This window comes from Haliotis rubra, unplaced genomic scaffold (assembly GCF_003918875.1).
Source record: "Haliotis rubra isolate DU_JTF1 unplaced genomic scaffold, ASM391887v1 Scf542, whole genome shotgun sequence".
NCBI lineage: Eukaryota > Metazoa > Mollusca > Gastropoda > Lepetellida > Haliotidae > Haliotis > Haliotis rubra.
The window spans coordinates 642,127-667,410 of record NW_025767238.1 but is presented as its reverse complement, the minus strand read 5'-3'; the positions used below and the strand labels follow the sequence as shown (position 1 = coordinate 667,410).

General features: G+C 45.1%; 1 protein-coding gene and 1 long non-coding RNA gene across 2 annotated transcripts; one reads left to right on the top strand and one right to left on the bottom strand.

Moving 5' to 3' along the window:
* The first annotated feature begins 209 nt into the window (after positions 1-209).
* Positions 210-15,497, top strand: LOC124253514 (39S ribosomal protein L40, mitochondrial-like). Its single transcript, XM_046687310.1, has 5 exons — positions 210-268; positions 2,240-2,323; positions 10,797-10,967; positions 12,834-13,032; positions 14,278-15,497. The coding sequence occupies exons 1-5, from the start codon at positions 216-218 to the stop codon at positions 14,392-14,394; spliced, it is 624 nt and encodes a 207-aa protein (XP_046543266.1). The 5' UTR covers positions 210-215; the 3' UTR covers positions 14,395-15,497.
* On the bottom strand, positions 3,128-5,409 carry LOC124253515. The gene is made up of 3 exons (XR_006892225.1): positions 5,230-5,409; positions 4,307-4,310; positions 3,128-3,409 (listed from the first exon to the last, which is right to left on the bottom strand). It is a non-coding gene; the product is annotated as an uncharacterized LOC124253515 (long non-coding RNA).
* Positions 15,498-25,284: the final 9,787 nt, after the last annotated feature.

Genomic DNA, 25,284 nt, shown 5'->3' with positions numbered 1-25,284 from the left:
AACTGTTGTAAAAGATATATTCGGCAAATACTGCGAACTATGAATCTAAATCAATTTGAGATATAACAATAACTTTCCTTTGAATCATTATTTCCATAAATCTTCAAATGGATTTACTATTTATGATGTGATTATCGCAATGTGTTGTCAGTCATTAGATATGACATCAGGTTTTGTTAATTTCGTTTCGCAATCCATGATAGGGTATTTCCAACATGGCGGCGCCCATGAGTAAAGCACTGCCTGGCATTCTGTCAACATTTTCAAGGTTTTCCTGATATATTTCTTCGAGTTTGACTTAATTTCGCAAAATATTAACAAAATGTATGGAGTACGTTCGCCGACATGTTATATCCAGGGGAAAGGATTGGGGATAACCTATCCTGACCTAGCCGAGAGCCGCGATGCGCACAGGCGATCGATGTAGAGGATATGTATTAGATATACCCACACTTTCCGAGGTGTGCCGCTCAATACCCCTACTGTTTGAGTCGTGTGGCCTCCGAGGCGTTAGCCGAGGAGACCACACGACTCAAACACTAGGGGTATTGGGCGACACACCGAGGAAGTGTGGGTACATCTGAATTATACCTCACTTCTGGTCGAGTTAAGAGTTTATTATAACACTTTATGTTCTTATTATGACAAAAAAAATTATTTCTTTTCCATCTGTTTCATTTATTTTTAGCCCACTGGTTAAGACCCTCAAATGTCCCGCGTCTATAGTCTGTTTGCAGTGAAACCTACCGATCAATTTCACTTTAAACAAAAAAGTACTCAAATAAGTGAAATTAAGATTGCGAATCTCATAATTTGACCTTGCCAAATGAACATCTCAGAATTATATTCAACTTAGAATAAAATTTGTTTAACAAATGATCATAGTTTCAAATCAATAATATTGGTTTGTATTACAATTTTAGGGGGGTAAGAGCAGTAGTTGGAACAGTGAAACAAATGCCCGTGCAGTACGTAACAAGCGTTAACTTCTACCAAACCTGCATGTTCTGGGTGTTTCATTTAATGCACATACCCCATTGTAATACAAACCAATAACAGCGCTTTGAAACTATGATCGTTTGTGAAACAACTTTTATCCTAAGCTGAATATAATTCTGAGATTTAAATGTTCAATTGGCAAGGTCAAATTATGGGGATTTGCAATCTTAGTTTCACTTTATTTGATTTACTTTTTTAAAGTGATATTCATCGATGCGTTTTCACTGCAAACAGACTATAAGCAATCGATTACCGTGCATGCGGGCTTGCACGCGATTTCACACAATTTTAAACACCAGTTGGGGCGAGAATGACTTCAAGTAGCCCCAAATATCCATAATATTGCTGATAATTGACATTTGTATGGGCAGACCAATGCGCATGCGTTCTCTGACTTCGCATGTGGCATAGAAAACATTTGGAAGATCACACGCGTTAAGTTTGTCATGGATGCTGAAGAGTGGACAGAGGATTTTCTTTCTCAAATTGACAGTTAGTTAGCGTCACATTTCGACCTGGATGATAAGGAAGATTTTGAAACAATCGAAATCTCAATGTGAGTCCATTGAAATAAAATTATATTTCGCCGTTTGTTGTGTCTTTATTGCTTCAGTATACCCTAGTGAAAAAGTGTAGGTGTATCATTGATACACCTACACTTTTGACAGGTGTACCGGTCAATACACCTACACTTTTAACAAAGGAAACCTTGGCAACGAGACCGGAAGTGGGGTATAAGCCCCCATACCTGTAAACTACTATAGTAGTATTGATCGTGTGGCGATTCGGTCCTATACAGTCAAGACTGTATAGGACCGCAACGACGCTCTCGGCTAATCCATACGAAAACATAACTAAAAGACCCTTCAGCACAACCTAGCTAACACGTTTAGTTCCTCTGCTCGGGTTTGTTTATGTTTTAAATTTTTATGCATCTGTGATCAATTACTTTGCATCTGGTGAGTGTTTGATGATTCATACAGTTAAGAAGCATTGCCATTTGTTGAAACTGGTGGCTGAGGAGGTTAGATCAATGAATTGGTGTGCTGGCGATTATGTGCCTCCCTGAGTCTGACAGTTGTGGGTCTGAATCAACCCCAAAAGTGCTAAAATCTCTACTTTACTGAGAAAGTGTAATCCTCTTTCTAGATGTCATTGTGTATCCTTCCTTGCCTATATTCTCAAGTAACGTAGTAATGAAGTAAAGAATTGTACCCTACTCTCTAACTTCCCATTTCAGACTAAGTTTGGGTGGACTGCAGACATCAAGATGTGTCCACACTCAGGTTTGCCCTCTGCTCTTCATGACGTCCAGTCAAGTCTGGTGAGACACAAGACTGAGATGCCCCACTCAAGGGTATACTCATCATCCAGAGTTTAACAGATAAATAACTAAAAAGCTACAAGGAATGATGGGTTATCAGTCCCCATTGAATGAACAGTGTTGATCCCAAGCCAATAATTAAGAACAGAGAGTATTAATGAAGGATAGAATATATTAGATAATCTGTCTTTCTGAATTTTGTTTAGTCTGAAATTTTGTTATAAAGAATGTAGAAGTTATCTATAAAATATGTCATGTCATCACATTCCTCGAGCTTTAGTGTCCATCAAGGACATGCTAAGGGTCATGAAAGGCTGTCATGACAATATGGTCATTCTTTTTCAGAGAGATCGTCCTTGGGGTACATATTATGCATTTTCCGGCTGTAAAATGTCCTGTGACAGTTGTATCAATGTTTTTTGAATAAAAAGATTGTACAATAAATAAACTCTTTTATTTATTATACGGCCCCTACCTCACGGAGTTACCTCCCTTAGCGCATGCGCACCAACTGGGTAGGCTCTTAGACCCGTATCATCATTCCTTCTGCTGTCACGGCCCTGAACAGACGTTCGTTGAGATTACCTTTCATGAGCCGTACGGCGCTGTATTTTAAGATGTCTGAGACACCACCTGTATGTTTGGTTTTATTTGTCTAAAACAATAACAGTAAAGCCTTACAGTGGTTGTTTCATATTGTGACTTTGTATAAGTACTATCAAAAAAATACGCAAACTTTCCCGTGGTTTACATAAAGTTTGCTCTGCCATGGCGGGAAGTTTAGCGTGCCGCGTGGTCGTAATATTGCGTTTTAAAACCAACTATTACTTTCCGTGGTAACCTTCACGTATTTTTCAATGTTTTCTACGTGTTTATCTGCTGCTGGCCACAGTTAACTAACATGTTTACGTGTTTGTTTCAGGCTTTTACCTGTTGTTCGGTCTGTGGGGGAAGTATCCCCCGGGCTGACAGTCACTCCCAATGCGTGGCCTGTCTAGAGAAGACGGGCCATGTGGCTGAAACATGTTCAATTTGTCTGGCCTTTTCCCCCCGGGCACAGAAGAGGCGGGCGGCCGACACCCTGTTCTACCGCGAGATCGTGGAGCGGGAGGGGACCTGGCGCCAGGTTCCCCGTCAAAATCTAAACGGGCGTCCAAAAAGGGAAAAAAATCCCGTGGCCCTTCCCCCTCTACTACCACTTCGAGTGGTTTTGACATGTCACTAATGGAGTCGATGTTTCAGCAGCAGATGGACTCAATGAAGTCCTTCGTTCGGGAGTCGGTTGGAGGTCTCCGCCAGGAGTTCCTCGCCCACTTCGGACGGGGGGCGGAGAGTCCGGGGGTGGGATCGCCGGCCTCGGCTAGATCCCTCAGCCTTGAGGCGTCTGTCGATCCGTTGCCTCTGGCTTCGGATCCGGACGCCTCGGCTGCTCCGGAGAGGGAGGTGCTCCCAGTCCCCCTCTCGGAGCTTGCGCTTGGGCCGTTGAGTATTCCTGGTATTCCGGTCCTTGCGCACACTGGCCCCATGAGAGCGGAGGCACCAGTTCTGCCTGGCTTGCCTCCAGCGTCTCGGGACCGGAGTCCACGCGCGCCGGCTGGTGCTGACGTTGAGCCGTCTGTCGTTTCTTCCCTCCCTGTGGTTCCTAGCGTTAGGCAGTCCACCGGGTCGGGGTTCGGGTCCTCTTACGGAGGAGACCCAGCCTCTGACTCGGGCTCGGGCGCCGAGGCAATGGAGCTTGGGGAGGTAGAGGAGCACGACGGAGGTTTCCGTTTTGCTTCGGCCTTGCGGGAGGTCCGGCAGAGAATTGCCGAGGGCCTACCCCAGGCCGCGGTGCCTGCTGGTTGCATGGACTCGACTGAGTTCCGCTTGCCAGGCGAGGCGTTTGCCCCTAGGCAACCCTCGCAGACGCAGCTCCGCATTCTGCCTTCGTTGGTCTCGGACGTGGTCGATCCCCTCTTGTCTGGTACCCGAGTTAGGTTTGACTTACCTGAACTCGTGCGGCGTTACCAGCTTGGGGAGGATTCCCTGTTCGATGTACCCATCGTTGACGAATGTGTGTTCACTTCCGTCACCCTGGGGGGAGGCTCGGCTTCCTCCGGAGCAGCTCCGGCTGCTCGGCAAGGGCGCCTCACTCCACCTTTTGCCCTCGCTGGCGCCCTGCGCACGCTGCACGGACCTACGAGGAGGTCTACCGGAACGCCGATGCAGCAGGTGCGGTGGTGGTCCATGAGGCCTACCTCTCCTCGATTCAGAGGTCGGCCCTGGAGGCGGAGGGGCATGCTGGCGACGATCGCCGCGATGTCGTGCTACTCCGCCAGCTGTCGGAAGTTCAGGCTCACCTCGTAGCGACTCTTTGGCGGTCTGCTGCGCCGACGGTGATGTGCGCAGTCATGGGGATGCGCCGGCTGTGGCTGTCGACGCCTAGGTACTCGGCAGCAACACAGCAGACCTTGCTGGCTCTCCCTTTCCGCCTGGGAGCGACCCTCTTTCCGGGGCACAGCAGGTCATACGGGGAGGCTGCCGCTGCAGCTACCTCCTTCAAGGATTCTAAGGCCTTGTTGGAGCACCCAGCTGGGTGTCTCACGCGCCCCAGCTCCGTGCCACCTTCCTCCGGGCGGGGTGCAGCCTACACCCGAAGTCTGCCGGGCTGGCTTCGGCGCTTGGTAGGGGTAGGCGGAGGAGTAGGTCCGCCAAGGGTAGGGGCAAGGAGCAGTCCTCGACTAGCTCCCAGCCTTTTCGCGGGCGCGGGAGGTCTGCCCCGACCTCCCGTTAACCCAACAGGCTGCCGCTCAAGCCGTGTGTCACACCCAGTCAGCTCCGCTACTAGGGTCCACGCACGCGCTCCTACCCCATATCCCAGTGGGAGGCCGCCTCTCTCTATTCCTGCCGGAATGGGAGAAGGCTACCGCGAGATGCGTGAGGCGGGAGGGGACCTGACGCAGGTTCCCCCGTCAAAATCTAAACGGGCGTCCAAAAAGGGAAAAAAATCCCGTGGCCCTTCCCCCTCTACTACCACTTCGAGTGGTTTTGACATGTCACTAATGGAGTCGATGTTTCAGCAGCAGATGGACTCAATGAAGTCCTTCGTTCGGGAGTCGGTTGGAGGTCTCCGCCAGGAGTTCCTCGCCCACTCCGGACGGGGGGCGGAGAGTCCGGGGGTGGGATCGCCGGCCTCGGCTAGATCCCTCAGCCTTGAGGCGTCTGTCGATCCGTTGCCTCTGGCTTCGGATCCGGACGCCTCGGCTGCTCCGGAGAGGGAGGTGCTCCCAGTCCCCTCTCGAGCTTGGCGCTTGGGCCGCTGAGTATTCCTGGTATTCCGGTCCTTTGCGCACACTTCTCAGCCCATGAGAGCGGAGGCACCAGTTCTGCCTGGCTTGCCTCCAGCGCCTCGGGACCGGAGTCCCGCTGGCGGCGGCTGGTGCTGACGTTGAGCCGTCTGTCGTTTCTTCCCTCCCTGTGGTTCCTAGCGTTAGGCAGTCCACCGGGTCGGGGTTCGGGTCCTCTTACGGAGGAGACCCAGCCTCTGACTCGGGCTCGGGCGCCGAGGCAATGGAGCTTGGGGAGGTAGAGGAGCACGACGGAGGTTTCCGTTTTGCTTCGGCCTTGCGGGAGGTCCGGCAGAGAATTGCCGAGGGCCTACCCCAGGCCGCGGTGCCTGCTGGTTGCATGGACTCGACTGAGTTCTGCTTGCCAGGCGAGGCGTTTGCCCCTAGGCAACCCTCGCAGACGCAGCTCCGCATTCTGCCTTCGTTGGTCTCGGACGTGGTCGATCCCCTCTTGTCTGGTACCCGAGTTAGGTTTGACTTACCTGAACTCGTGCGGCGTTACCAGCTTGGGGAGGATTCCCTGTTCGATGTACCCATCGTTGACGAATAATGTGTTCACTTCCGTCACCCTGGGGAGGCTCGGCTTCCTCGGAGCAGCTCCGGCTGCTCGGCAAGGCGCCTCACTCCACCTTTTGCCCTCGGCGAGCATCCCTGCTGCGCGCGTGCGGACTCTGAGGAGGTCTACGGAACGCTGATGCAGCAGGTGCGGGTGGTGGTCCATGAGGCCTACCTCTCCTCGATTCAGAGGTCGGCCCTGGAGGCGGAGGGGCATGCTGGCGGCGATATCGCCGCATGTCGCTGCTACTCCGTCAGCTGTCGGAAGTTCAGGCTCACCTGCAGCGACTCTTTGCGGTCTGCTGCGTCGACGGTGATGTGCGCGAGTCATGGGGATCGCCCGGCTGTGGCTGTCGACGTCTAGGTACTCGGCAGCAACACAGCAGACCTTGCTGGCTCTCCCTTTCCGTCTGGGGAGCGACCCTCTTTCCCGGGGCACAGCAGGTCATACGGGGAGGCTGCCGCTGCAGCTACCTCCTTCAAGGATTCTAAGGCCTTGTTGGAGCACCCCTGGGTGTCTCAGCCCGGGCGCTCCGATGCCACCTTCCTCCTCGCGGGGTGCAGCCTACACCGAAGTCTGCCGGCTGGCCCGGCCGCTTGGTAGGGGTAGGCGGAGGAGTAGGTCCCGCCAAGGGTAGGGGCAAGGAGCAGTCCTCGACTAGCTCCCAGCCTTGCAGCGCTGGCGGGAGGTCTGCCCGACCTCCCCGTTAACCCAACAGGCTGCCGCTCAAGCCGTGTGTCACACCCAGTCAGCTCCGCTACTACTAGGGTCCGCGCGACGCTCCTACCCCATATCCCAGTGGGAGGCCGCCTCTCTATTCCTGCCGGAATGGGAGAAGGCTACCAACAACGCTTGGGTGCTGGCCACGGTCAGCATAGGCCATCTCCCACTGTGGAAGCGGAGGTCCGCCCGACTTCACCGGCATACGACGCACTCGGTGCCGTCATGCCAAGCCAGGGCGGACATATTGCGAATGCGAAGTTCAGGCTCTGCTGGACAAGTCCGCAATCGAAGCGCATTCCACCGGGGAGAGGAACAGGCGGATTTTACTCCACGTACTTCCTCGTCGAAGAAAGACGGCGGTTCCGTCCGATTCTCAACCTCAAGGGGTTGAATCGCATGCTCGAAGTACCATCCTTCAAGATGGAGACACTACTGCGCCGGTGATCTCATCTGTTCAGCCCGCGATTGGCTCACGCCAATCGACCTAAAGGATCGCGATTGCATGTACCCATACATCCCTCGTTCAAGCAGTACCTCCGGTTCTCTTACGACGGGATGTATTACCAATTCAGGGTGCTCCCCTTCGGCATATCGACTGCCCCAAGGGTGTTCACCAAGCTCATGTTAGTCCCAGCTACCCTAGCTCGCTCGCAAGGAAGGCGTTGTTACCCTTACCTAGACGACTGGTTGCTCGGAGCACTAACACAGCCAGCGAGTCAAGATGCTACTCACACAGTGATAGACATTCTAACTTCGACTGGGGTGGATCATCAACCTCAAGAAATCCGACCTGGTACCCACCCAGGACTTGGTTTTTCTTGAGCGCGATTCCAAACGAACAAGGATCTCGTTTCCTTGTCGCCCGACCGGGTCACCAGAGTTCGGGAGATGGTATCTTCATTCCTCTCCCAGCCCCAGGCACCAGCACGGACTTGGCTCCGTCTGCTACTGGGCCATATGGCGGCGACGATCTCTGTAGTGTGGCGGGCGCTGTTGAGGATGCGCCCCATACAGCAAGCTTTGGCTCGGCTGTGGACTCACACGGAGGATCTGGAGCGCAGTCTCACAGTCCCCCGAAAGTGGTTGACACCTCACCTTCAGTGGTGGACAAATGTCGGAATCTCACCAGGGGTTCCCTTGGAAAATCCGACGCCAGCTCTCACAGTTCAGACAGATCGCCCCCCTCACGGGCTGGGGCGTTCTGGGCAGTCTGTCGGCTTCGGACTCTGGTCGAAGCCGGGCTCACCTTCACATCAACGTGTTGGAGCTGAGAGCCAGCGCGGTTGGTATTCGGCTTCAGAGAGCATGTCCGTGGCCAGGTAGTCCGCCTTCAGTTAGACAACCAGGCGGCCATGTCGCACATCCTGAAGCAGGGAGGCGGTGTCCCCAGCTCCTCCGGAAGCGTGGGACTTTCTCCTCTGGAGCGATTCAGTACGATTGTCAGGTACTCCCTGTTTATCTCCCGGGCTGGAGAACGCGCGAGCAGATGCGCTCTCGCGCGGATCCTGGCCCCCGCACGAAAGTGGATGCTCGACAGGCAGATATTCACAGTAATCTCCCAGTTGTGCCGGGTCGCTCGAGGTGGATCTGTTTGCGTCGGCGGGACGCATCAGACACCCGTGTTCTGCTCTCGGATACCGGACCAGAGGGCGTTGGCTGCCGACGCCTTCCTGCTGGATTGGACGGGCAAAGTGCTCTGGCGTTCCGCCGTTACCACTCATTCCCCGTGTCCTTTCACAGCTGTCCACCCAGCCAGCTCGGCTACTTGTGCTACTGGCACCGCTTTGGCCGTCCACAGAGCTGGTTTTCGGTAATTCTCAGGTTTCTGGCTCAGCCTCCTGTTCTATTACCTTCGGCGACCGGACATTCTCACTGAACGGAGCGGGCGACCCACCCAAATCCACGGATTCAGTGGGTGGCTTGGCCTCTGTCAGGTCTAACCTCGAGGCACGCTGGAATTCCTGCAGCAGTTGCAGACACAATTCTGGCTTCGGGCGGGATCGGACAAACGCTCAATACGAGGATAGGTGGTCCCGCTATGCGGCGCTGGTGTTCAGATAAGGGGATTGCAGATCCCCTTTTCGCGGATTTAGTCCGGTATTGAGTTTTTGCAAGCTCGTTTGGAAGAAGGCCTGGCGGCCCGACCATTCGCGGCTACTCCACCCGCTATTTCCACTTTTCACACCCCTGTCGATGGTGCTCTTCTGGGGCAGCACCCTCTCGCATAGCTTAGCTGGCTGGCGCTGAACGGATTCGACCTGCTCTCAGGCTTAACCAGTCCACCTTTGGGATTTGTCGATCATGCTCCATTGGCTGTCCGGTCCCACTTTCTCACACCTATCGGCTATTTCCATTCAGTTGTTGACCTGGAAAGCTGTTTTTCTGGTGGCGGTAACATCTGGTCAAGAGTCGGCGATATACATGCTATGTCGTCCGACCGGCGCTGACTGTGTTTCACACAGATCGTGTCAGCATTTGCCTCCCAGATACTTTACCGAATCGAAGGTCGATCACGCTTTCCATGTGACAGCTCCTATCGAACTTCCTACTCTTACCCAGCCTTCCACATCGGGGACCACTCCTACGAGCACTCACCCGCTGGATGTCCGTGAAGACGCTCAAAGTCTATATCAAACTAACGCAGGGGATCCGTGACGGGTACCCAGCTGTTCTGTTGTTACGGTGGCGGAAGGCTGGTCTGCCAGCCGCAGCAAGCAAACTTTGTCTCGCTGGCTTGTTTCGTATTTGTGCCGCTTTATCAGGCTAAGGGCAAGCCTCCCCTGAGGGGTTGAAGGCTCACTCGGTCAGGGCAGTAGCCGCATCAAAAGCTTTTGCAGCTGCACTCCCCATTGAAGAGATCTGCTCTGCCGCTATTTGGAGCCGCCAAGCACTTTTATACGCCATTATCAGCTCGATACACATTCACGCAATCGTCGCGAGCTTTGGTCGCACCGTTTTCCAGTGGACAGTGTCCTGCCACCCTGACCAAGTGAGTCTTGGTTTATTGGTTTGTGTTGACGCTTACTGTACAATGATTCCATTATTGACATGTCTGCTACGGAAAGCACTCAGAGAACCTGTACCCCCTTCGATTCTCTAAGGAGTTACTATATCGTTAGTGAGTGGTATTTTTGTTTTCCCCTACGGTGCTCTCATGAAGAAGCCACTTAGTGGGTCGGATTTCACTGACATTCGTGACCACGTGCAATGTCTCATTATGCTAGAGGTCGTCTTTGAGCACAAATCCTCCCTGTCAGTTCCCCTCCCATAATGCCTCTCGCGGAAGCTTAAACTGGGTCGAAAGTGACAGGTGAGTGTTATGGCGTCTGTTCAATTTTTTTCCATGATAATGATCGCTATATTTTTGTGTGTGCTTGGACAGAATTCCTCCTCCCTGGCCTCCGGTCTTTGGGAGTCTGTGTTTATGCATAATATGTACCCCAAGGACGATCTCTCTGAAAAGAATTTCCCAAACCTGCAGAGGTTTTCAATTCTTTGAAGAGAGTCGCCCTTGGGTAGGGCCTCCCAGCCTCCCGCTAATTCTGTTCACTGATAAAGAATTCAGCAGAAGGAATGATGATACGGGTCTAGGAGCCTACCCAGTTGGTGCGCATGCGCTAAGGGAGGTAACTCCGTGAGGTAGGGGTCGTATAATAAATAAAAGAGTTTATTTATTGTACAATCTTTTTATTCAAAAAACATTGATACAACTGTCACAGGACATTTTACAGCCGGAAAATGCATAATATGTACCCCAAGGACGACTCTCTTCAAAGAATTGAAAACCTCTGCAGGTTTGGGAAAATTTTAATCACTGCTAACGTAAAAGTATTTCTTAATGATAAATTATTGCCTTGGATCTTAACAGGGCTGCTCCAATGAAGAAGAAGAAAAAAGCTGACTCGGCAACAATCATAGCTCGAGAAACAAAGAGGAAGAAGAAGTTTGAACGTCAGATAAAGAGGCTGGAGAAGTATGGCCGGCAGCTGAAACCAATCGAAGAAATTGTCGGGGATCTCCAAATCAAGGATAATGTTGAGTGAGGATCCGTTCTGTGATAATGATGGTTGAATCATTAGTAGCACAGTGGTAAAAGTGTTCTCTTGTCTCACATAGACCCTCTTTTGATTCCACATGGGAATAAGTGTTCGAAGCAATCTATGCTCGTCATGCCAAAGATTTCCCATATGGGTACAATGGCTGAAGCCCATATCTGGTGTCCCCCGCCATGATATTGCTGGAATATTGCTTAAAAGCACCATAAATCCTTACTACTTCACTACTGGTGCAACATAGCTGCGAGCACCTCAGCACTACAATCGCTTTGTGGAATGAGACACAGGTCTTGTGGGTTATTCCAGTTCACCCAGCCCTATGTTCATTAATCCCATCTATTAGGGATTAGGATTAGCTGTTGAGCAAATCCGCTGTTGAGCTCTGGTTAATCACGTTGTAAACTAGTGGAATTCTGTGTAGATTGCAATTAACAGTGTTTATCATACATATTCATGGTTTTTCAGATGCTTAAAACATGCAGGGTTTTTTTCAATCATAATAGATGAACAGCGAAACTTCATAATAACTTTATCATGAAGACATGTCATCAGCCGAGTACTTACAACGTTTGCTATGTTGCAACACACCGCGTAATTGCGTGGGTGAACACTGCCATCCGAGAATGTATGATGTCAGAAAACACATTTTATTTGATGAAATTCAATACCAGTTTCATTCATTAAAACTGTTTACTAAAACAACTGAGAAAACGTGAGTGAAATGGCATTACCTCATTCCATACAACACCCGCTTACCACATTCGTGAGGTTCCTTTTTTCGCGACTACCGCGATAGCACCAATTTCACATTTTCCTCAGCAATCACTCACAATCACAGACTTGTCATTTACCCCAAGTCCCGCGTTATTGACTCATTGAAGTCATATTTGACAATAATTGCCAACATTTTGCTTTTACAATGAAAGTGGCACGTACTGCGGGAAGTCAGCAGTGACTTGTCAAACTGTCTCCTACGTAAAATGTATCAAGCCAGGTAACCCAAAGTGCTTAGCAATGCTAATTATTATGTTAAATATGTTCGTAGAAAACATGCATTATACTTATACGATAGCAATATATAAGATCTCTGTTTGAATAACTGTTTGACATATAAATTATTCTGATAATGGAATAGAAATTCTTTGATGTTATATTTTCGGTGTGGGGTGTCATCCATGGACCCCAAGATATCCGCATTATGGCGAGGGATGACTCTAAATAGATTAGACCTATCACTTAACTATTAATATACTATTTGAAAGAATTCATACTCAAGTTTAAATATGAAAGCCTGTAAAACTGTAGCAGGTGACATCATTGATAACAGTTCAATTAATGAACATTGACAGCAAGTAGTTTTGATAGGTTGAAAAGTCAGAAGACTGAATGAGAGAGTTAGTAGTGTGTGTGTGTGTGTGTGTGTGTGTGTGTGTGTGTGTGTGTGTGTGTGTGTGTGTGTGTGTGTGTGTGTGTGTGTGTGTGTGTGTGTGTGTGTGTGTGTGTGTGTGTGTGTGTGTGTGTGTGTGTGTGTGTGTGTGTGTGTGTGTGTGTGTGTTCATGAGTGCGTGCATACTTTTAGTTAGGGTAGCCTAGTGGTTAAAGCGTCCACTCGTCACACTGAAGACCCGGGTTCGATTCCCCACATGGCTACAATGTGTGAAACCCATTTCTGGTGTCCCCTCCTCATGATATTGCTGGAATATTTCTAAAAGCGGTGTTAAACTAAGCTTACTCACTCACTCACTCACTAATGTCACAGCGTTATTTCACCCATATATTATAACAACAAAACCAAGTTTACACACATACGTGGACTCACTCAATCACTCACTCATACATTCTGTCGCCAGGTCACGTAAACGTGAGAAGACAGTGTTGACCTTTGAGGACAGTGAGTACCGTGCATTACTGACAAAAGACTGGACCCGTTACTGCATGACTCGACACCAACATGAATTGTCAGCCATCAGGGCAGCGATGAAATCCCAGCAGAGGGCCCTGGATAGTCTTCGGGAGGAATCAGAGGAACTTTACCAGAAAGCAATCCAGGTATACTTTAGTGTCGCACTCTTTTTTCTGCTACTTATAATTCCCTGGATACAATGAATATATCATCCACTCCCTATAATGCCCTGAATACAATGAATATATCATCCACTCCTTATACTGCCCTGAACTGATTAATGTATCATCCATTCCTTATAATTCGCTTGATACAATGAATATGTCATCCTGTCCTTATGAGGCCCTGGATACAATGAATATATCGTCCACTCCTTATACTGCCCTGGATACAATGAATATATCATCTGCTCCTTATGATGCCCTGGATACAATGAATATATCAGCTGCTCTTTATGGTGCCCTGGATACAATGACTATCTCTTCCACTCCTTATGATGCCCTGGATACAATGAATATATCATCTGCTCCTTATGATGCCCTGGATACAATGAATATATCATCTGCTCCTTATGATGCCCTGAACTGATTAATGTATCATCCACTCCTTATGATGCCCTGGATACAATGAATATATCATCTGCTCCTTATGATTCCCTGGATACAATGAATATATCATCTGCTCCTTATGGTGCCCTGGATACAATGAATGTATCATCTGCTCCTTATGGTGCCCTGGATACAATGACTATCTCTTCCACTCCTTATGATACCCTGGATACAATGAATATATCATCTGCTCCTTATGGTGCCCTGGATACAATGAATATATCATCTGCTCCTTATGGTGCCCTGGATACAATGAATATATCATCTGCTCCTTATGGTGCCCTGGATACAATGAATATATCATCTGCTCCTTATGGTGCCCTGGATACAATGAATATATCATCTGCTCCTTATGATGCCCTGGATACAATGAATATATCATCTGCTCCTTATGGTGCCCTGGATACAATGAATGTATCATCTGCTCCTTATGGTGCCCTGGATACAATGACTATCTCTTCCACTCCTTATGATACCCTGGATACAATGAATATATCATCTGCTCCTTATGGTGCCCTGGATACAATGAATATATCATCTGCTCCTTATGGTGCCCTGGATACAATGAATATATCATCCACTCCTTATGGTGCCCTGGATACAATGAATATACCATCCATTCCTTATGATGCCCTGGATACAATGAATATACCATCCACTCCTTATACTGCCCTGCATACAATGCATATATCATCCACTCCCTATAATGCCCTGGATACAAGGAATATATAATCCACTCCCTATAATGCCCTGAATACACTGACTGTAGCCTCTGCTCCACAGGTAGATGAGATGTTTCTTCCTCTCGAGATGAAAGGACCAGTGGAGACTCCACCAATTAAAGATTATGACCCTGTTGACGGAGAATACATAGACACAACAAAGAAGTATGACAGATGAAGATGAAGAAGAACCTTTCTAATGTCGGATTTTAGTTAAACACCTTGATGCAAAAAGCAGATACAGTCAAACACTTTTGTGTCAAACTTCAATGTATGAAATGTACAGTTGTTGCGAAGTAAAAGCTTGATTCCTGCTTAATGCTGATTTGGACATCATTTTCCAGTTGTGTCGAACCTTGGACAACTCAAATCATTTATGTAGGTCGCTTCAGCTATGACCAATGGTGTTTGACTGTAATAAATATATTATGGTCCAACCTGATCGGTTTTCTGGATATTTTTAGGATGGTAGGGTAGCCTCGTGGTTAAGACATTCGCTTGTGATGCTTAAGACCCGGGTTCGATTCCCCACATGGGCACAATGTGTGAAGCCCATTTCTAGTATTCCCCGCTGTGATATTGCTGGAATATTGCTAAAAGCAGTGTAAATTTTAATACACTCACTCTGGATATTTTAGCAAGAAACTAACAACGGGAGATGGGCAGTAATGTGGAGGTATCATCGAATGATATGTTTTCAGACGACAGTATTCACTCGCGCAGTACTTCAGACTCAGAGTGCTCTGATAATGACATATGTCTAAAATAAATATGTCTTTGGTAAGTCCGTGAAATGTTTTACAGTTGCTCATAAAGAAGGTGTTTCACAAGCCTAAAACTCCACAATACAAGGATGCTCAGCTGTGGATATTAACCCTGGGGCCAGTGGGGTAGCCTAATGGTTAAAGTGTCACGCCGAAGACCCAGGTTCGATTCCCCACATGGGTTCAATGTGTGAAGTCCATATCTGGTGTTCCTCACCATAATATTGCTGGAATATTTCTAAAAGTGGGTAAAACTCAGTTCACTCACTCACCCTAATCCTGGGATCTATATTAAACTCAACTAACCACCAGTTGAGTGAGTTCAGTTTTATGCCTGTTTAGCAAGAAATGGGCTTCACATATTGTAACCAATTACGCGGGTCCTCGGCATGATGAGCGAACGCTTTACCCACTTGTCTTCACCACCCCTCCGTTTAAGAAAACAGGACTTGAGGGATTATTTATTTAACCATGTTTGATTTTGAGTGGATGTGAATAAAAGAAGTATGCCTTCTTATCGTTTTTTGTTCCTTATTGGTCTGCGAAAACAACTGCATCATAACACTAATTTGAATGCTAGTCATTCTCAAAGTTCGTGCATATTTAATGTAGGCAAAAATTGTCAATTTTATTTTCTTGTTTTACCTTGACATGTTGTTGATTACATTCATAGTATTCTGAATATACAAACCATAAATTATGCAAGCTTAACAACATTTCATTTTTGATATTTTACCCTTTTTATTAGAAATTTCACGAAATTGCGTCACTACCGTCATGAAATTTGTAACGTCATTTTGAAAAGAAAAATATCCAAAGATGATATTCCCTAATGTACATATATATTAAAACATCTAGTTTTACAACATAACATAGCTAATGAGTTTTGAAAATTTATATTTATTGCTAAAAGGGGCCAACAAGACAAACAATTCCTTTCTTTTCTGATTTGCAAATATCAAGTAATGTGTAGCAAGAAATTCAAAATGAGAATATGAATTATATTATGCTTACTGGGAGTTCTACTACTAAACATACTTGCACTACAAGTTCTAAACAGAAACAGATGAATCAATTTTTTTTTTTTTATAGGTTTATATTTTGTTGCAGTTTTCAACATTTTATACAAACAAATAACAGTGATATTCCAGTATACATGATGAACAATCAAATAGTTTTAGCAGAATAAATCATGACATGACGATCAGAACATGTAGAAAGCATTGACATTGCAACTAATTATTGATGAACACTTTGTTAACATATAATATTCAAACAGTTTATGTTGAAAAACTTGAAAAGATGGCATAATGTTGTTAAACTTATTTCGAAAAATTAGTTCCTTGAAGAGAATTAAGATGATATTTATTGGATCATTGTTTTTATTTGGGTAACCAAGCATTACATGTTTCTTTTCAATTTTGAGGTTTATTTGTGCTTTAGCATGTAGCCAGTTCTCAAGTTGTTTTTTTAATCAATTTGAATTAAATAAGGAAAATGATAATGTTATGGCATGGACATTGGCATTAATTGTTACGGTAGTGACACAATGGCAGTAGTGACATTTTTATTAATAGCCAGTTTTGTATGTTTACTTTAAATGATATTTTGATTAAATTTGTCAGTCAGATATTTTAGAATGTTTGAAGAATATGTAATAGGCAAAAGATTCACTTATGGATGTCCCTGTCATGTAAAAAAAACAGGTAAAGACTGCATGTTACGGCAGTGACATTGTGACGGTATATAATGTCAATACCGTAACGGCCCTATCTAAGCTGTGTTCTTCTATGTCACAGCCATTACACTATATATATACAAAAAACATTAAACTAGAAAAATGTCACTGCCGTCACAAAATCTGTCCTTACCGTAACAAAACCCATGATAACGACAGTGACCGTAACGGTAGTGACAGCCACTAACAATGTCAGTTTTAAAACAATAACTGGTCCCCAAAGTTTACTGAGCACATGGTTTCAAATGATTTCAACTACTGTCTAAGGTACTTGGTATTGTTTGGCTCCACAAAATTTACTGGTTTCAGGGGTAACCACCGTAACGGTTAGGACATGCAAAAATCTCAGATATCATTTTGTACACACATTTTTTGCGATAAAATTCAGAAAAATGAATGTTTTATGTCAGTGTTTGACAGACATGTTTCCTCACTGCCACTGCTTGCAAATATGAAGTAGAATTAGAAGACAGTACAGGGAGTAATCTTTATTGCAATTTGAGGGGGGGATGTTACGGTAGTGACATCAAACCTTGTGACAAAGTTTGACATCGTTTTAGAAAATAATTTTCCATACAAAAAAGGCCAAACCATGCCAAGCATGTAGCTGTAACATTAATTATGATATGTTAAAAAATTTCTTTTGAAAAACTTGGAAAAGACCCCCCAAAATCAATTTGCACAGCGACCACTGGAGTTGTGACACATGAAAATTGAGTAAAATTGGGTGATTTGGGGGGTTTAAAATAAATATAAAAGTATTTTTTTCCCCAAGTTTGTTACTGTAAAGTGTGGAATAAACTGTGATAAATTGGTTACCTTAAACAAATTACTGATTTTGATTTAAGTTTGTCAGGTACAAACATATAACATAAATATGCACGAATTTGGAAATTGACTCATGTCCAAGCTTTTGCTGTACTTTTTTGCGCACATAAATCAATAACAAAATGATCATAGATATGTTTTTATCTAGAGTATCTGGTCTTTCCTTTTTTCTGATCTTTAACAGATTCATTTCTCCAAACCTTGAGTAAAAACTGTGGTCAAATAAAAATCTGATGAAACCGTTGAATTTTTAGTACATTTTTAAAAAGAGTTTGGTAAATGGGATAAGAAAGAATGAATTGTAAACTTCATTTGGTATTTTAGTTAAAGGGACAGATTGTTCAGATCTCCAGTAAAGTTATGGAAAGAATGTGTTGTGGCTACATCTTGTGTTTTGGGCAAACACTTACAGTTCACTGAGGATGTATTTATTGAGAGTCAGGTTGGACAAAGGCGTTGCTTGTAAGGTTTTGCTTTAACGCTGATATACGCGATACTCCAACTATATGACAGCAGTCTGTAAGGAAATTATTCTGGACCAGATAGTGCAGTGATCAACAGCATGAGCATCGATCTACACAACTAGGATACGAGCACACAAGCAAACAAGTCAGCGAGCCTGACCACCCAATCCTGTTAGTCGCTGCCTACGCCAAGCATAGGTTACTTAAGATCAATTGTAACCTGGATCTTCACGGGTGGAGACAAGCATGGGTTGCTGCAGATCAATTGTAACCCGGATCTTCACGGGTGGAGACAAGCATGGGTTGCTGAAGATCAGTTCTAACCCAGATCTTCACGGGTGGAGACATGCATGGGTTGCAGAAGAGCAATTGTAACCCGGATCTTCACGGGTGGAGACAAGCATGGGTTGCTGAAGATCAGTTCTAACCCGGATCTTCACAGGTGGAGACAAGCATGGGTTGCTGAAGACCAATTGTAACCCGGATCTTCACGGGTTGAGACGAGCAAGGGTTGCTGAAGACCAATTGTAACCCGGATCTTGACGGGTGGAGACAAGCAAGGGTTGCTGAAGATCAATTGTAACCCGGATCTTGACGGGTGGAGACAAGCATGGGTTGCTGAAGACCAATTGTAACCCGGATCTTCATCGGTGGAGACAAGCATGGGTTGCTGAAGATCAGTTCTAACCCGGATCTTCACGGGTGTAACCAAGCTTGACCACTCAGTCCATGACATCATCTTTTTCGAATGTTGCTGAGTGCTGTACCCACAAGTACCGTCTGAGTAGCGTGGTAAAGTTAGACTCCTGGTTTCAAATTTCTTAATGCGAAATATTTGCTGAAATGTTTAATGTGTACTTTTTATGACGCTAATTATTATTTGGTACTGAGTCTCTTCGCAAAGCCTGACTCCTGATTTCGAAGATCTTTTCCTAAAATGTTTATTGAATCTGTCCAATGTGGTAAATACCTGGATGTGAAATGTACATTACAACGATCGTTTGATTATTTTTCTGATAAGTCAGACTGTGAAGATAATAACTGTCATGCCGTTATTGCATAGATATATTTGCTGCACGGGATGTGAACGACATCAAGAATTGTTCCTTAGTGATTATTTAGTGATTCGCACTGTTGGTATTTATATAGCTTCACTCCTATCAGATGGGGATCAATTTATTTAAGCTTGGGGTCTCTCATATACATTGTGAAAGAGGAAGAATCCGGTAGTCCGACTGTCTGTGTTGGGATGACCACGAGCAGGATAATGCCACTTGTAGGAGATGCCCTGGGGTTTAGCAGGAACTCCGCTCACCTCATTTATGTCTGTATATTTGTTTGTCATGTATTAAAGAAGTTTGAACTCAACGTATTCGATCGTCTTCATCAACGTACGCTTCATCTTAATTATGAGCTAGTTCCCCAGTCGACACGTATCTATGCGTTGACAGCACACCCCTTCTCCCTAATGCTGGATCCGCCCCTGTTCATATCATTTTTTTTCAGAAGAGGTCTTCCTTAGGGTACATTATGCATTTTCTACAGCTAAAACTGACCTCTGACAGTCATAACAATGTTTAAATAAAATTATGTACAAAAAAACACCTGCGTTTAATATCCGTAATACTCTGGGTGATCCCAGCGTGGCTAAAAACTCTAAGGGTGGTAGGGCTCAGACTGCCACAGTGTACAGTGTGCCTTGAGTGCAGCCATTGTACGGGTTCGGTAGCTTCGGCTCCCGTCGAAAGGGGAGGGTTCGCGCCAAGTCCCTCTCGGCGTTTTAGTCAGAGGGTCACTGTCTATCCCCAGCTTGACTGGCTCCTGAGTCTCGGGACCAGGGTTCTGTTCCCTGCTTGGTCTTCGGAGAGGAGCGTCTCCTGGAGCCCTTCCTTCCCCTGACAGCCTCGAAGCAGTCTCCTGTTGATACAGGCTCTGACTCGGAGCACTAGTCAATGGAGGTTGAGAAGGCGGAGGGCTCCTTGGAGAACTCTAAGGCCTTGTTGGAGCAGCCACTGCTAGCTCTCGCTCTCTCTCCCATGCGGGCGGTGCGGTAGTCTAGTGGTTAAAGCGTTGGCTCGTCACGCCAAAGACCTGGGTTCGAATCCCCACATGGGTACAATGAGTGAATCCCATTTCTGGTGTCCCCCGCCATGATATTGCTGGAATATTGCTAAAAGCGGCGTAAAACCCAACTCGGTCAGTCAGTCTCTCTCCCATGGCTGGTTCTTCCTTAGTATATGTGTGACTTTCCCAGCTGGTTCTGACCCCTGGGTAAAAGTAGGAGGAAGAGCCGTGCCAAGGGTAAGAAGAAAGGATATGATATGGGTGTTGCTCAGCCACCTTTTCCCAGCGGTTAGGGGATCGGCCTAGGTCTGCAGAGGGCTCAGGTGGTGTCAACTCTGCCCTGTGTTTGGGACGTAACCGACGTTCCTGTGGGCGTTCGCCTATCTCTGTTTATTGCAAAGTAAAGGCGACAACCAATCCTCAGGGTAGGTCATTTACCACAGAAGCAAGGCCCACCAGTACTCTCCGGATCAGGTCCACTACGGTGCCATCCTGCCCTGAGTTCTTCAGCACGAAATCCAGGCACTGCTGGACACGTCCACTTTAGGGCGTATACAGTTGGGCGAGGAACACCTGGGTCTCTACACCACTTACTTCCTTGTAACCAAGATACACCCGTCGTTCAAGAGTTGTCTTTGGTTCTCTTAAGATGGGGTTTTTCAATTTGGGTGCTCCCCTTCGGCATATCCACTGCTCCAAGGGTGTTCACCAGGCTCATGTTGGTCACAGCCCAAATAGCGAGGTCGCAAGGACTGGTGCTGCAGGCACTAACTCTAAACTTAGTCTAGACTCTATGGACAAGGTGCTAGAAATTCTAGTCCAGCTGGGGTGGATCGCGAACCTGTTTTATCTGACCTGGTACCCATCCAGGATCTGTTTGCCCCCCGCCGCAACGCGGAACGGGGGACTATGTATTCAGCGGCGTCCGTACGTACGTCCCAAGTCTTGTTAATGACATCCTACATTGGGTGATTACGCAGACACCAGTCGATTTGGATGACTTTGACCTTATTTTCAAGGTCACCACAACACTTTGACCACTTTTCAAACTGTTGTTAACGTGATATCTCATGCACTGTTGTACCAAGTGTCTTCAAATTTGGTGACAGCCTACATTGGGGGGATTACGCAGACACCATTGTATTTAGGTGACCTTGACCTTATTTTCAAGGTCACCATGACACTTTTCACACTTTTAACTCTTGTTAACGCGATTTCTCATGAACTGTTGCACCCAATGTCTTGAAATTTGGTGACAGCCTACATTGGGGGATTTGGGTGGCCTTGACCTTATTTTCAAGGTCACCACGACACTGACCACTTTTGAAACTGTTGTTAACGTGATATCTCATGCACTGTTGTACCCAGTGTCTTCAATTTGGTGACAGCCTACATTGGGGGATTACGCAGACACCACTGTATTTAGGTGACCATGACCTTATTTTCAAGGTCACCACGACACTTTGAACACTTTATAAACTCTTCTTAACACAGCATCTCATCGACTGTTGCACCCAACGTTTTCAAGTATGTTGATAGCCTAAATTGGGTGATTATGCAGACACCAGTCATTTCAGGTATATGTCATCAAATTTGGTGACAGTTTACATTGGGGTATTACACAGACACCAGTTTATTTGGGTGACCTTGACCTTATCTTCAAGGTCACCAAGATACTTTTACCGCTTCTTAAAGGCGATATCTCATAAAACATTGCACCCAATGTTTTCAAGTATGTTGACAGCCTACATTGGGTGATTATGCAGACACCAGTCATTTCAGGCATCTTGTATGTGACCCAAAAATAAAAAGTAGTAAATATAGATATTCCATTCTTTAGCGGCGGGGGACATTGCCACATCAGTGGCAAACACTTGTTTTCTGAGGGGCAAGATTAGCAACACACGAGGGGTCAGAGATTGAATAGTGCAGTGGCGTAGGGTGAAAATAGATACTTGGCGGACTAAAGCATGAAACTTTGCAAAGTGCTCAGGAATATCATGATAAAACATATTTTTAGAGGGGACCGATTTTTTTTTGGGGGTGGGGGTGGGGGCCATTTCCGAAAAATCCTCGATGGCCGCCAAAATTCAAGGATTTCCAGTTCTAACCCTACGTGACTTTTCCCACTGGATTAAAGAAGAAAACATTGCACATTGCTAGGGAACATCATGATAAAAGAGATTGGGGGTGTTTCCCGATTGTTTGGGCCCATTTTCCGAAAATTCAAGATGGCGTCCAAGATGGCCACCTAAAATCAAGGATTCCAATTCTTACACTACGTGACTTTTCCCTGCTGGATTAAAGCAGAAAGCCTTGTACAGTGCTAGGGAACATCATGATAAAATATATTATTGGGATGTGCCCGATTCTGTTGGCCTATTTTCCAAAAAATCCAAGACGGCCGCCAGAAATCAAAGAGTGCTGAAGTCCACCCAGAATGGTCGCCGACTATAAAAAATCTTCATTTATAGCAATATGTGAAATATATTCACTGTTCAAAGGGCTATTTCTAATACTTTCAAGAAATCTAACAAACAAGGTATATTTTTAGTTGTAACATATAATTCATCATCCAATTAATGAAAAAGTTACTGTTTTGATCAGTCACGTGACATCATTTTGTCAAACAACGATCTCTGTGATTCTGAAGTCTCCTTTAACAGTTCCCATTGCAGTTACAGAGCGATGTGCATAAAAGTTCAAAAGATTTACAAATGCACTTCTTTGAGCATAGAGGTTGAGGCTTGCAGCCACATTTGATAAGTTCTCGACAAGTCCGTGAAGCTTCTGGCAGTGTCATCCACACCGTTGCCAAGCGTTGTCGTCCCTTGTCCAACCAAACAAATCTGGCTCTGATGGTTTCTGTCTGGGAAGTAAACAGGTAAGCCATATGCTGGTTTGGTACAAGCTCCTGCTTGTGTGTGTTGTAGCAGAGCATCCTGGGAAGAAGGTTCTGCATCAACTTGCGGCCACTAACATTTCTTGTCGCAGTTCTTTGACTATGTTCATTGATGTAGTGCTGTCAGACATGAAGCATGTGAATCCCTCAAGTGATGAAAACACTTCTGAATCTTTGTCCCCAGGTTGGAATGGATGCTGTTCAGGAAAAAGAAATAGATTTAGCATTTGGTTGGGCAAGTGGGCACATATGTTATCCCATGTCAAACAACAGTGCTGGATCTATAGGTGAAAGAGTCAGGTGACCAGGAGGTAGTCAATCTTGGTGACCAAGTTTATAGTACAACTGGAGTAGTCTGGGATGTTAATTATAATGCAGAGTCAATTAAACAGAAAGGTACAGCATCATACAAACATTAAAGGACTGATGAATGCTACATTATTATGATTATTATGATTATGAATTTATGATTTCGGTCTTTGCTGTAAAATGCAAAACTCAGTCACTGAAAAGTACCAGGGTACCATTTCTAATTCATGGCATTACAAGGTATTGAAAGCTTTAAGAGTAGGGAGTGAGTGAAAGGTTCCGGTGTAGTCATTATTATGTAACTTGTGCTCATATGCTTTAGATTAACAGTATGTTCTCTTATATTTACACTTCTGGTGATTTTATGCACCATTGAAAAGGGAAAAGGATGTAGAATTCTGTGCCCTCTTGTTAATTTTTTAGCAAAAGCTAAGATTGAAAAGCAGTTTGACAAAGTGTATTCATATTGTATCTTAACATTCCCATGGTTTTTTATGTATATTTTTATTTGTTCCCATAGTTACAAAGTCAACATCAAAGTGGATGAGTGAATTCCATTTAAGACTTAATTTATGAATTTCATTGTTTCCCTTTAAAATGAAGTTTTGAACAGAAAATATCTCTTTTAATGCCATTTTATAATGAATGAATTTTGGAATTGATTTTTATATATTACAGAAATTGATATGTTTCTTGGCCGAGATAATGATTTGATTAAGTAATACATCATTATGCAATGTACCAAACCAAATCAAATATTTTGTAATGTTTATTTGTCATGGTAAATAGTTATTAATCCAGAGTTCTAGATCATTCCAGAATTTTATGCTTTCACAACAGTCCTAATAAGCCGTCACGCCGAAGACCCGGGTTCGAATCCCCACATGGGTACAATGTGTGAAGCCCATTTCTGGTGTCCCCCGCCGTGATGTTGCTGGAATATTGCTAAAACCGGCGTAAAACCAAACTCAGTCAGTCAGTCAGTCCTAATAAGCACGCCAAATGCTCTCTGAAACATCATTGCAAACTAACGGTACACAAATCATTGTCAGTCAGGTTCATTTTGAATAATTCTATTTTAGTATCAGTTAATCTTTGCAAAAATGTGTATTGAAAATAAAGAAGTATAATAAAGAAAATAAATCATTGAATATCATTTCCCATTCAGTACAAATCTCAAGTTTGTCATTTTCAGAAATAAGCCATAAAGTAATCTTGAACCCTTTGAGAGCTTTAATATAATTCTTGGTAAACATTGATGTATGAATTGTAGGAAGGAATGATAACTGTATTTTAAATAACATTTGTCCAACTATCAGGTCTGATGTGAAGTAGATAGTTATAGTCTAATAGTGTCCCTCTTATTTTGTATTGTATCTTTAACTTATCAAAAGGCATAAATCCATGTTCATCACATACATCTTTTACTGTCAATAAACCGCCCAGTGTCTAATGTAAGTGTTTTTTATGACTGAGCCATAATGGTTGTGCAAGAATGTGATCAGTATTGTCAGAATTAGCATTAACCTTTTTTGAAATAATTGTTCAATGCTTTTAAAACATCTTTCCAATAAGGGTTTTCAATGTTGAGTATTTTGTGAATATTTGCTCCATACTTGAAGATATCATTATAAGGTATATTAAGAGGATTATTGTCGGATGATTTTTTACAGTAATTAATGTCTAAGAGTGTATAATTTTAGAGCTTAAATAAATGTTTTTATATAAACCATACCCAGTCCCTCTTCAGTCTTTAATCTTTTCATTGTAATTGAGAGGGCTAATGTATTTATGACAGTAACCTTTCTTATCAAAGTACCCAAGGTTATATGGCCAAGCTGGATTGTTTCAAATACTTGTTTTATTTAAAGAATGTGTTATGGCCATTGATTTCAAACAGGAGTTCTGCAGCAACCCCCACCCCCCACCCCCACCACACCAAAAAAAAGAAGAATTAGGCGGGGTCATAGGTAAATTTCTAATAACAAAAACGTGCACT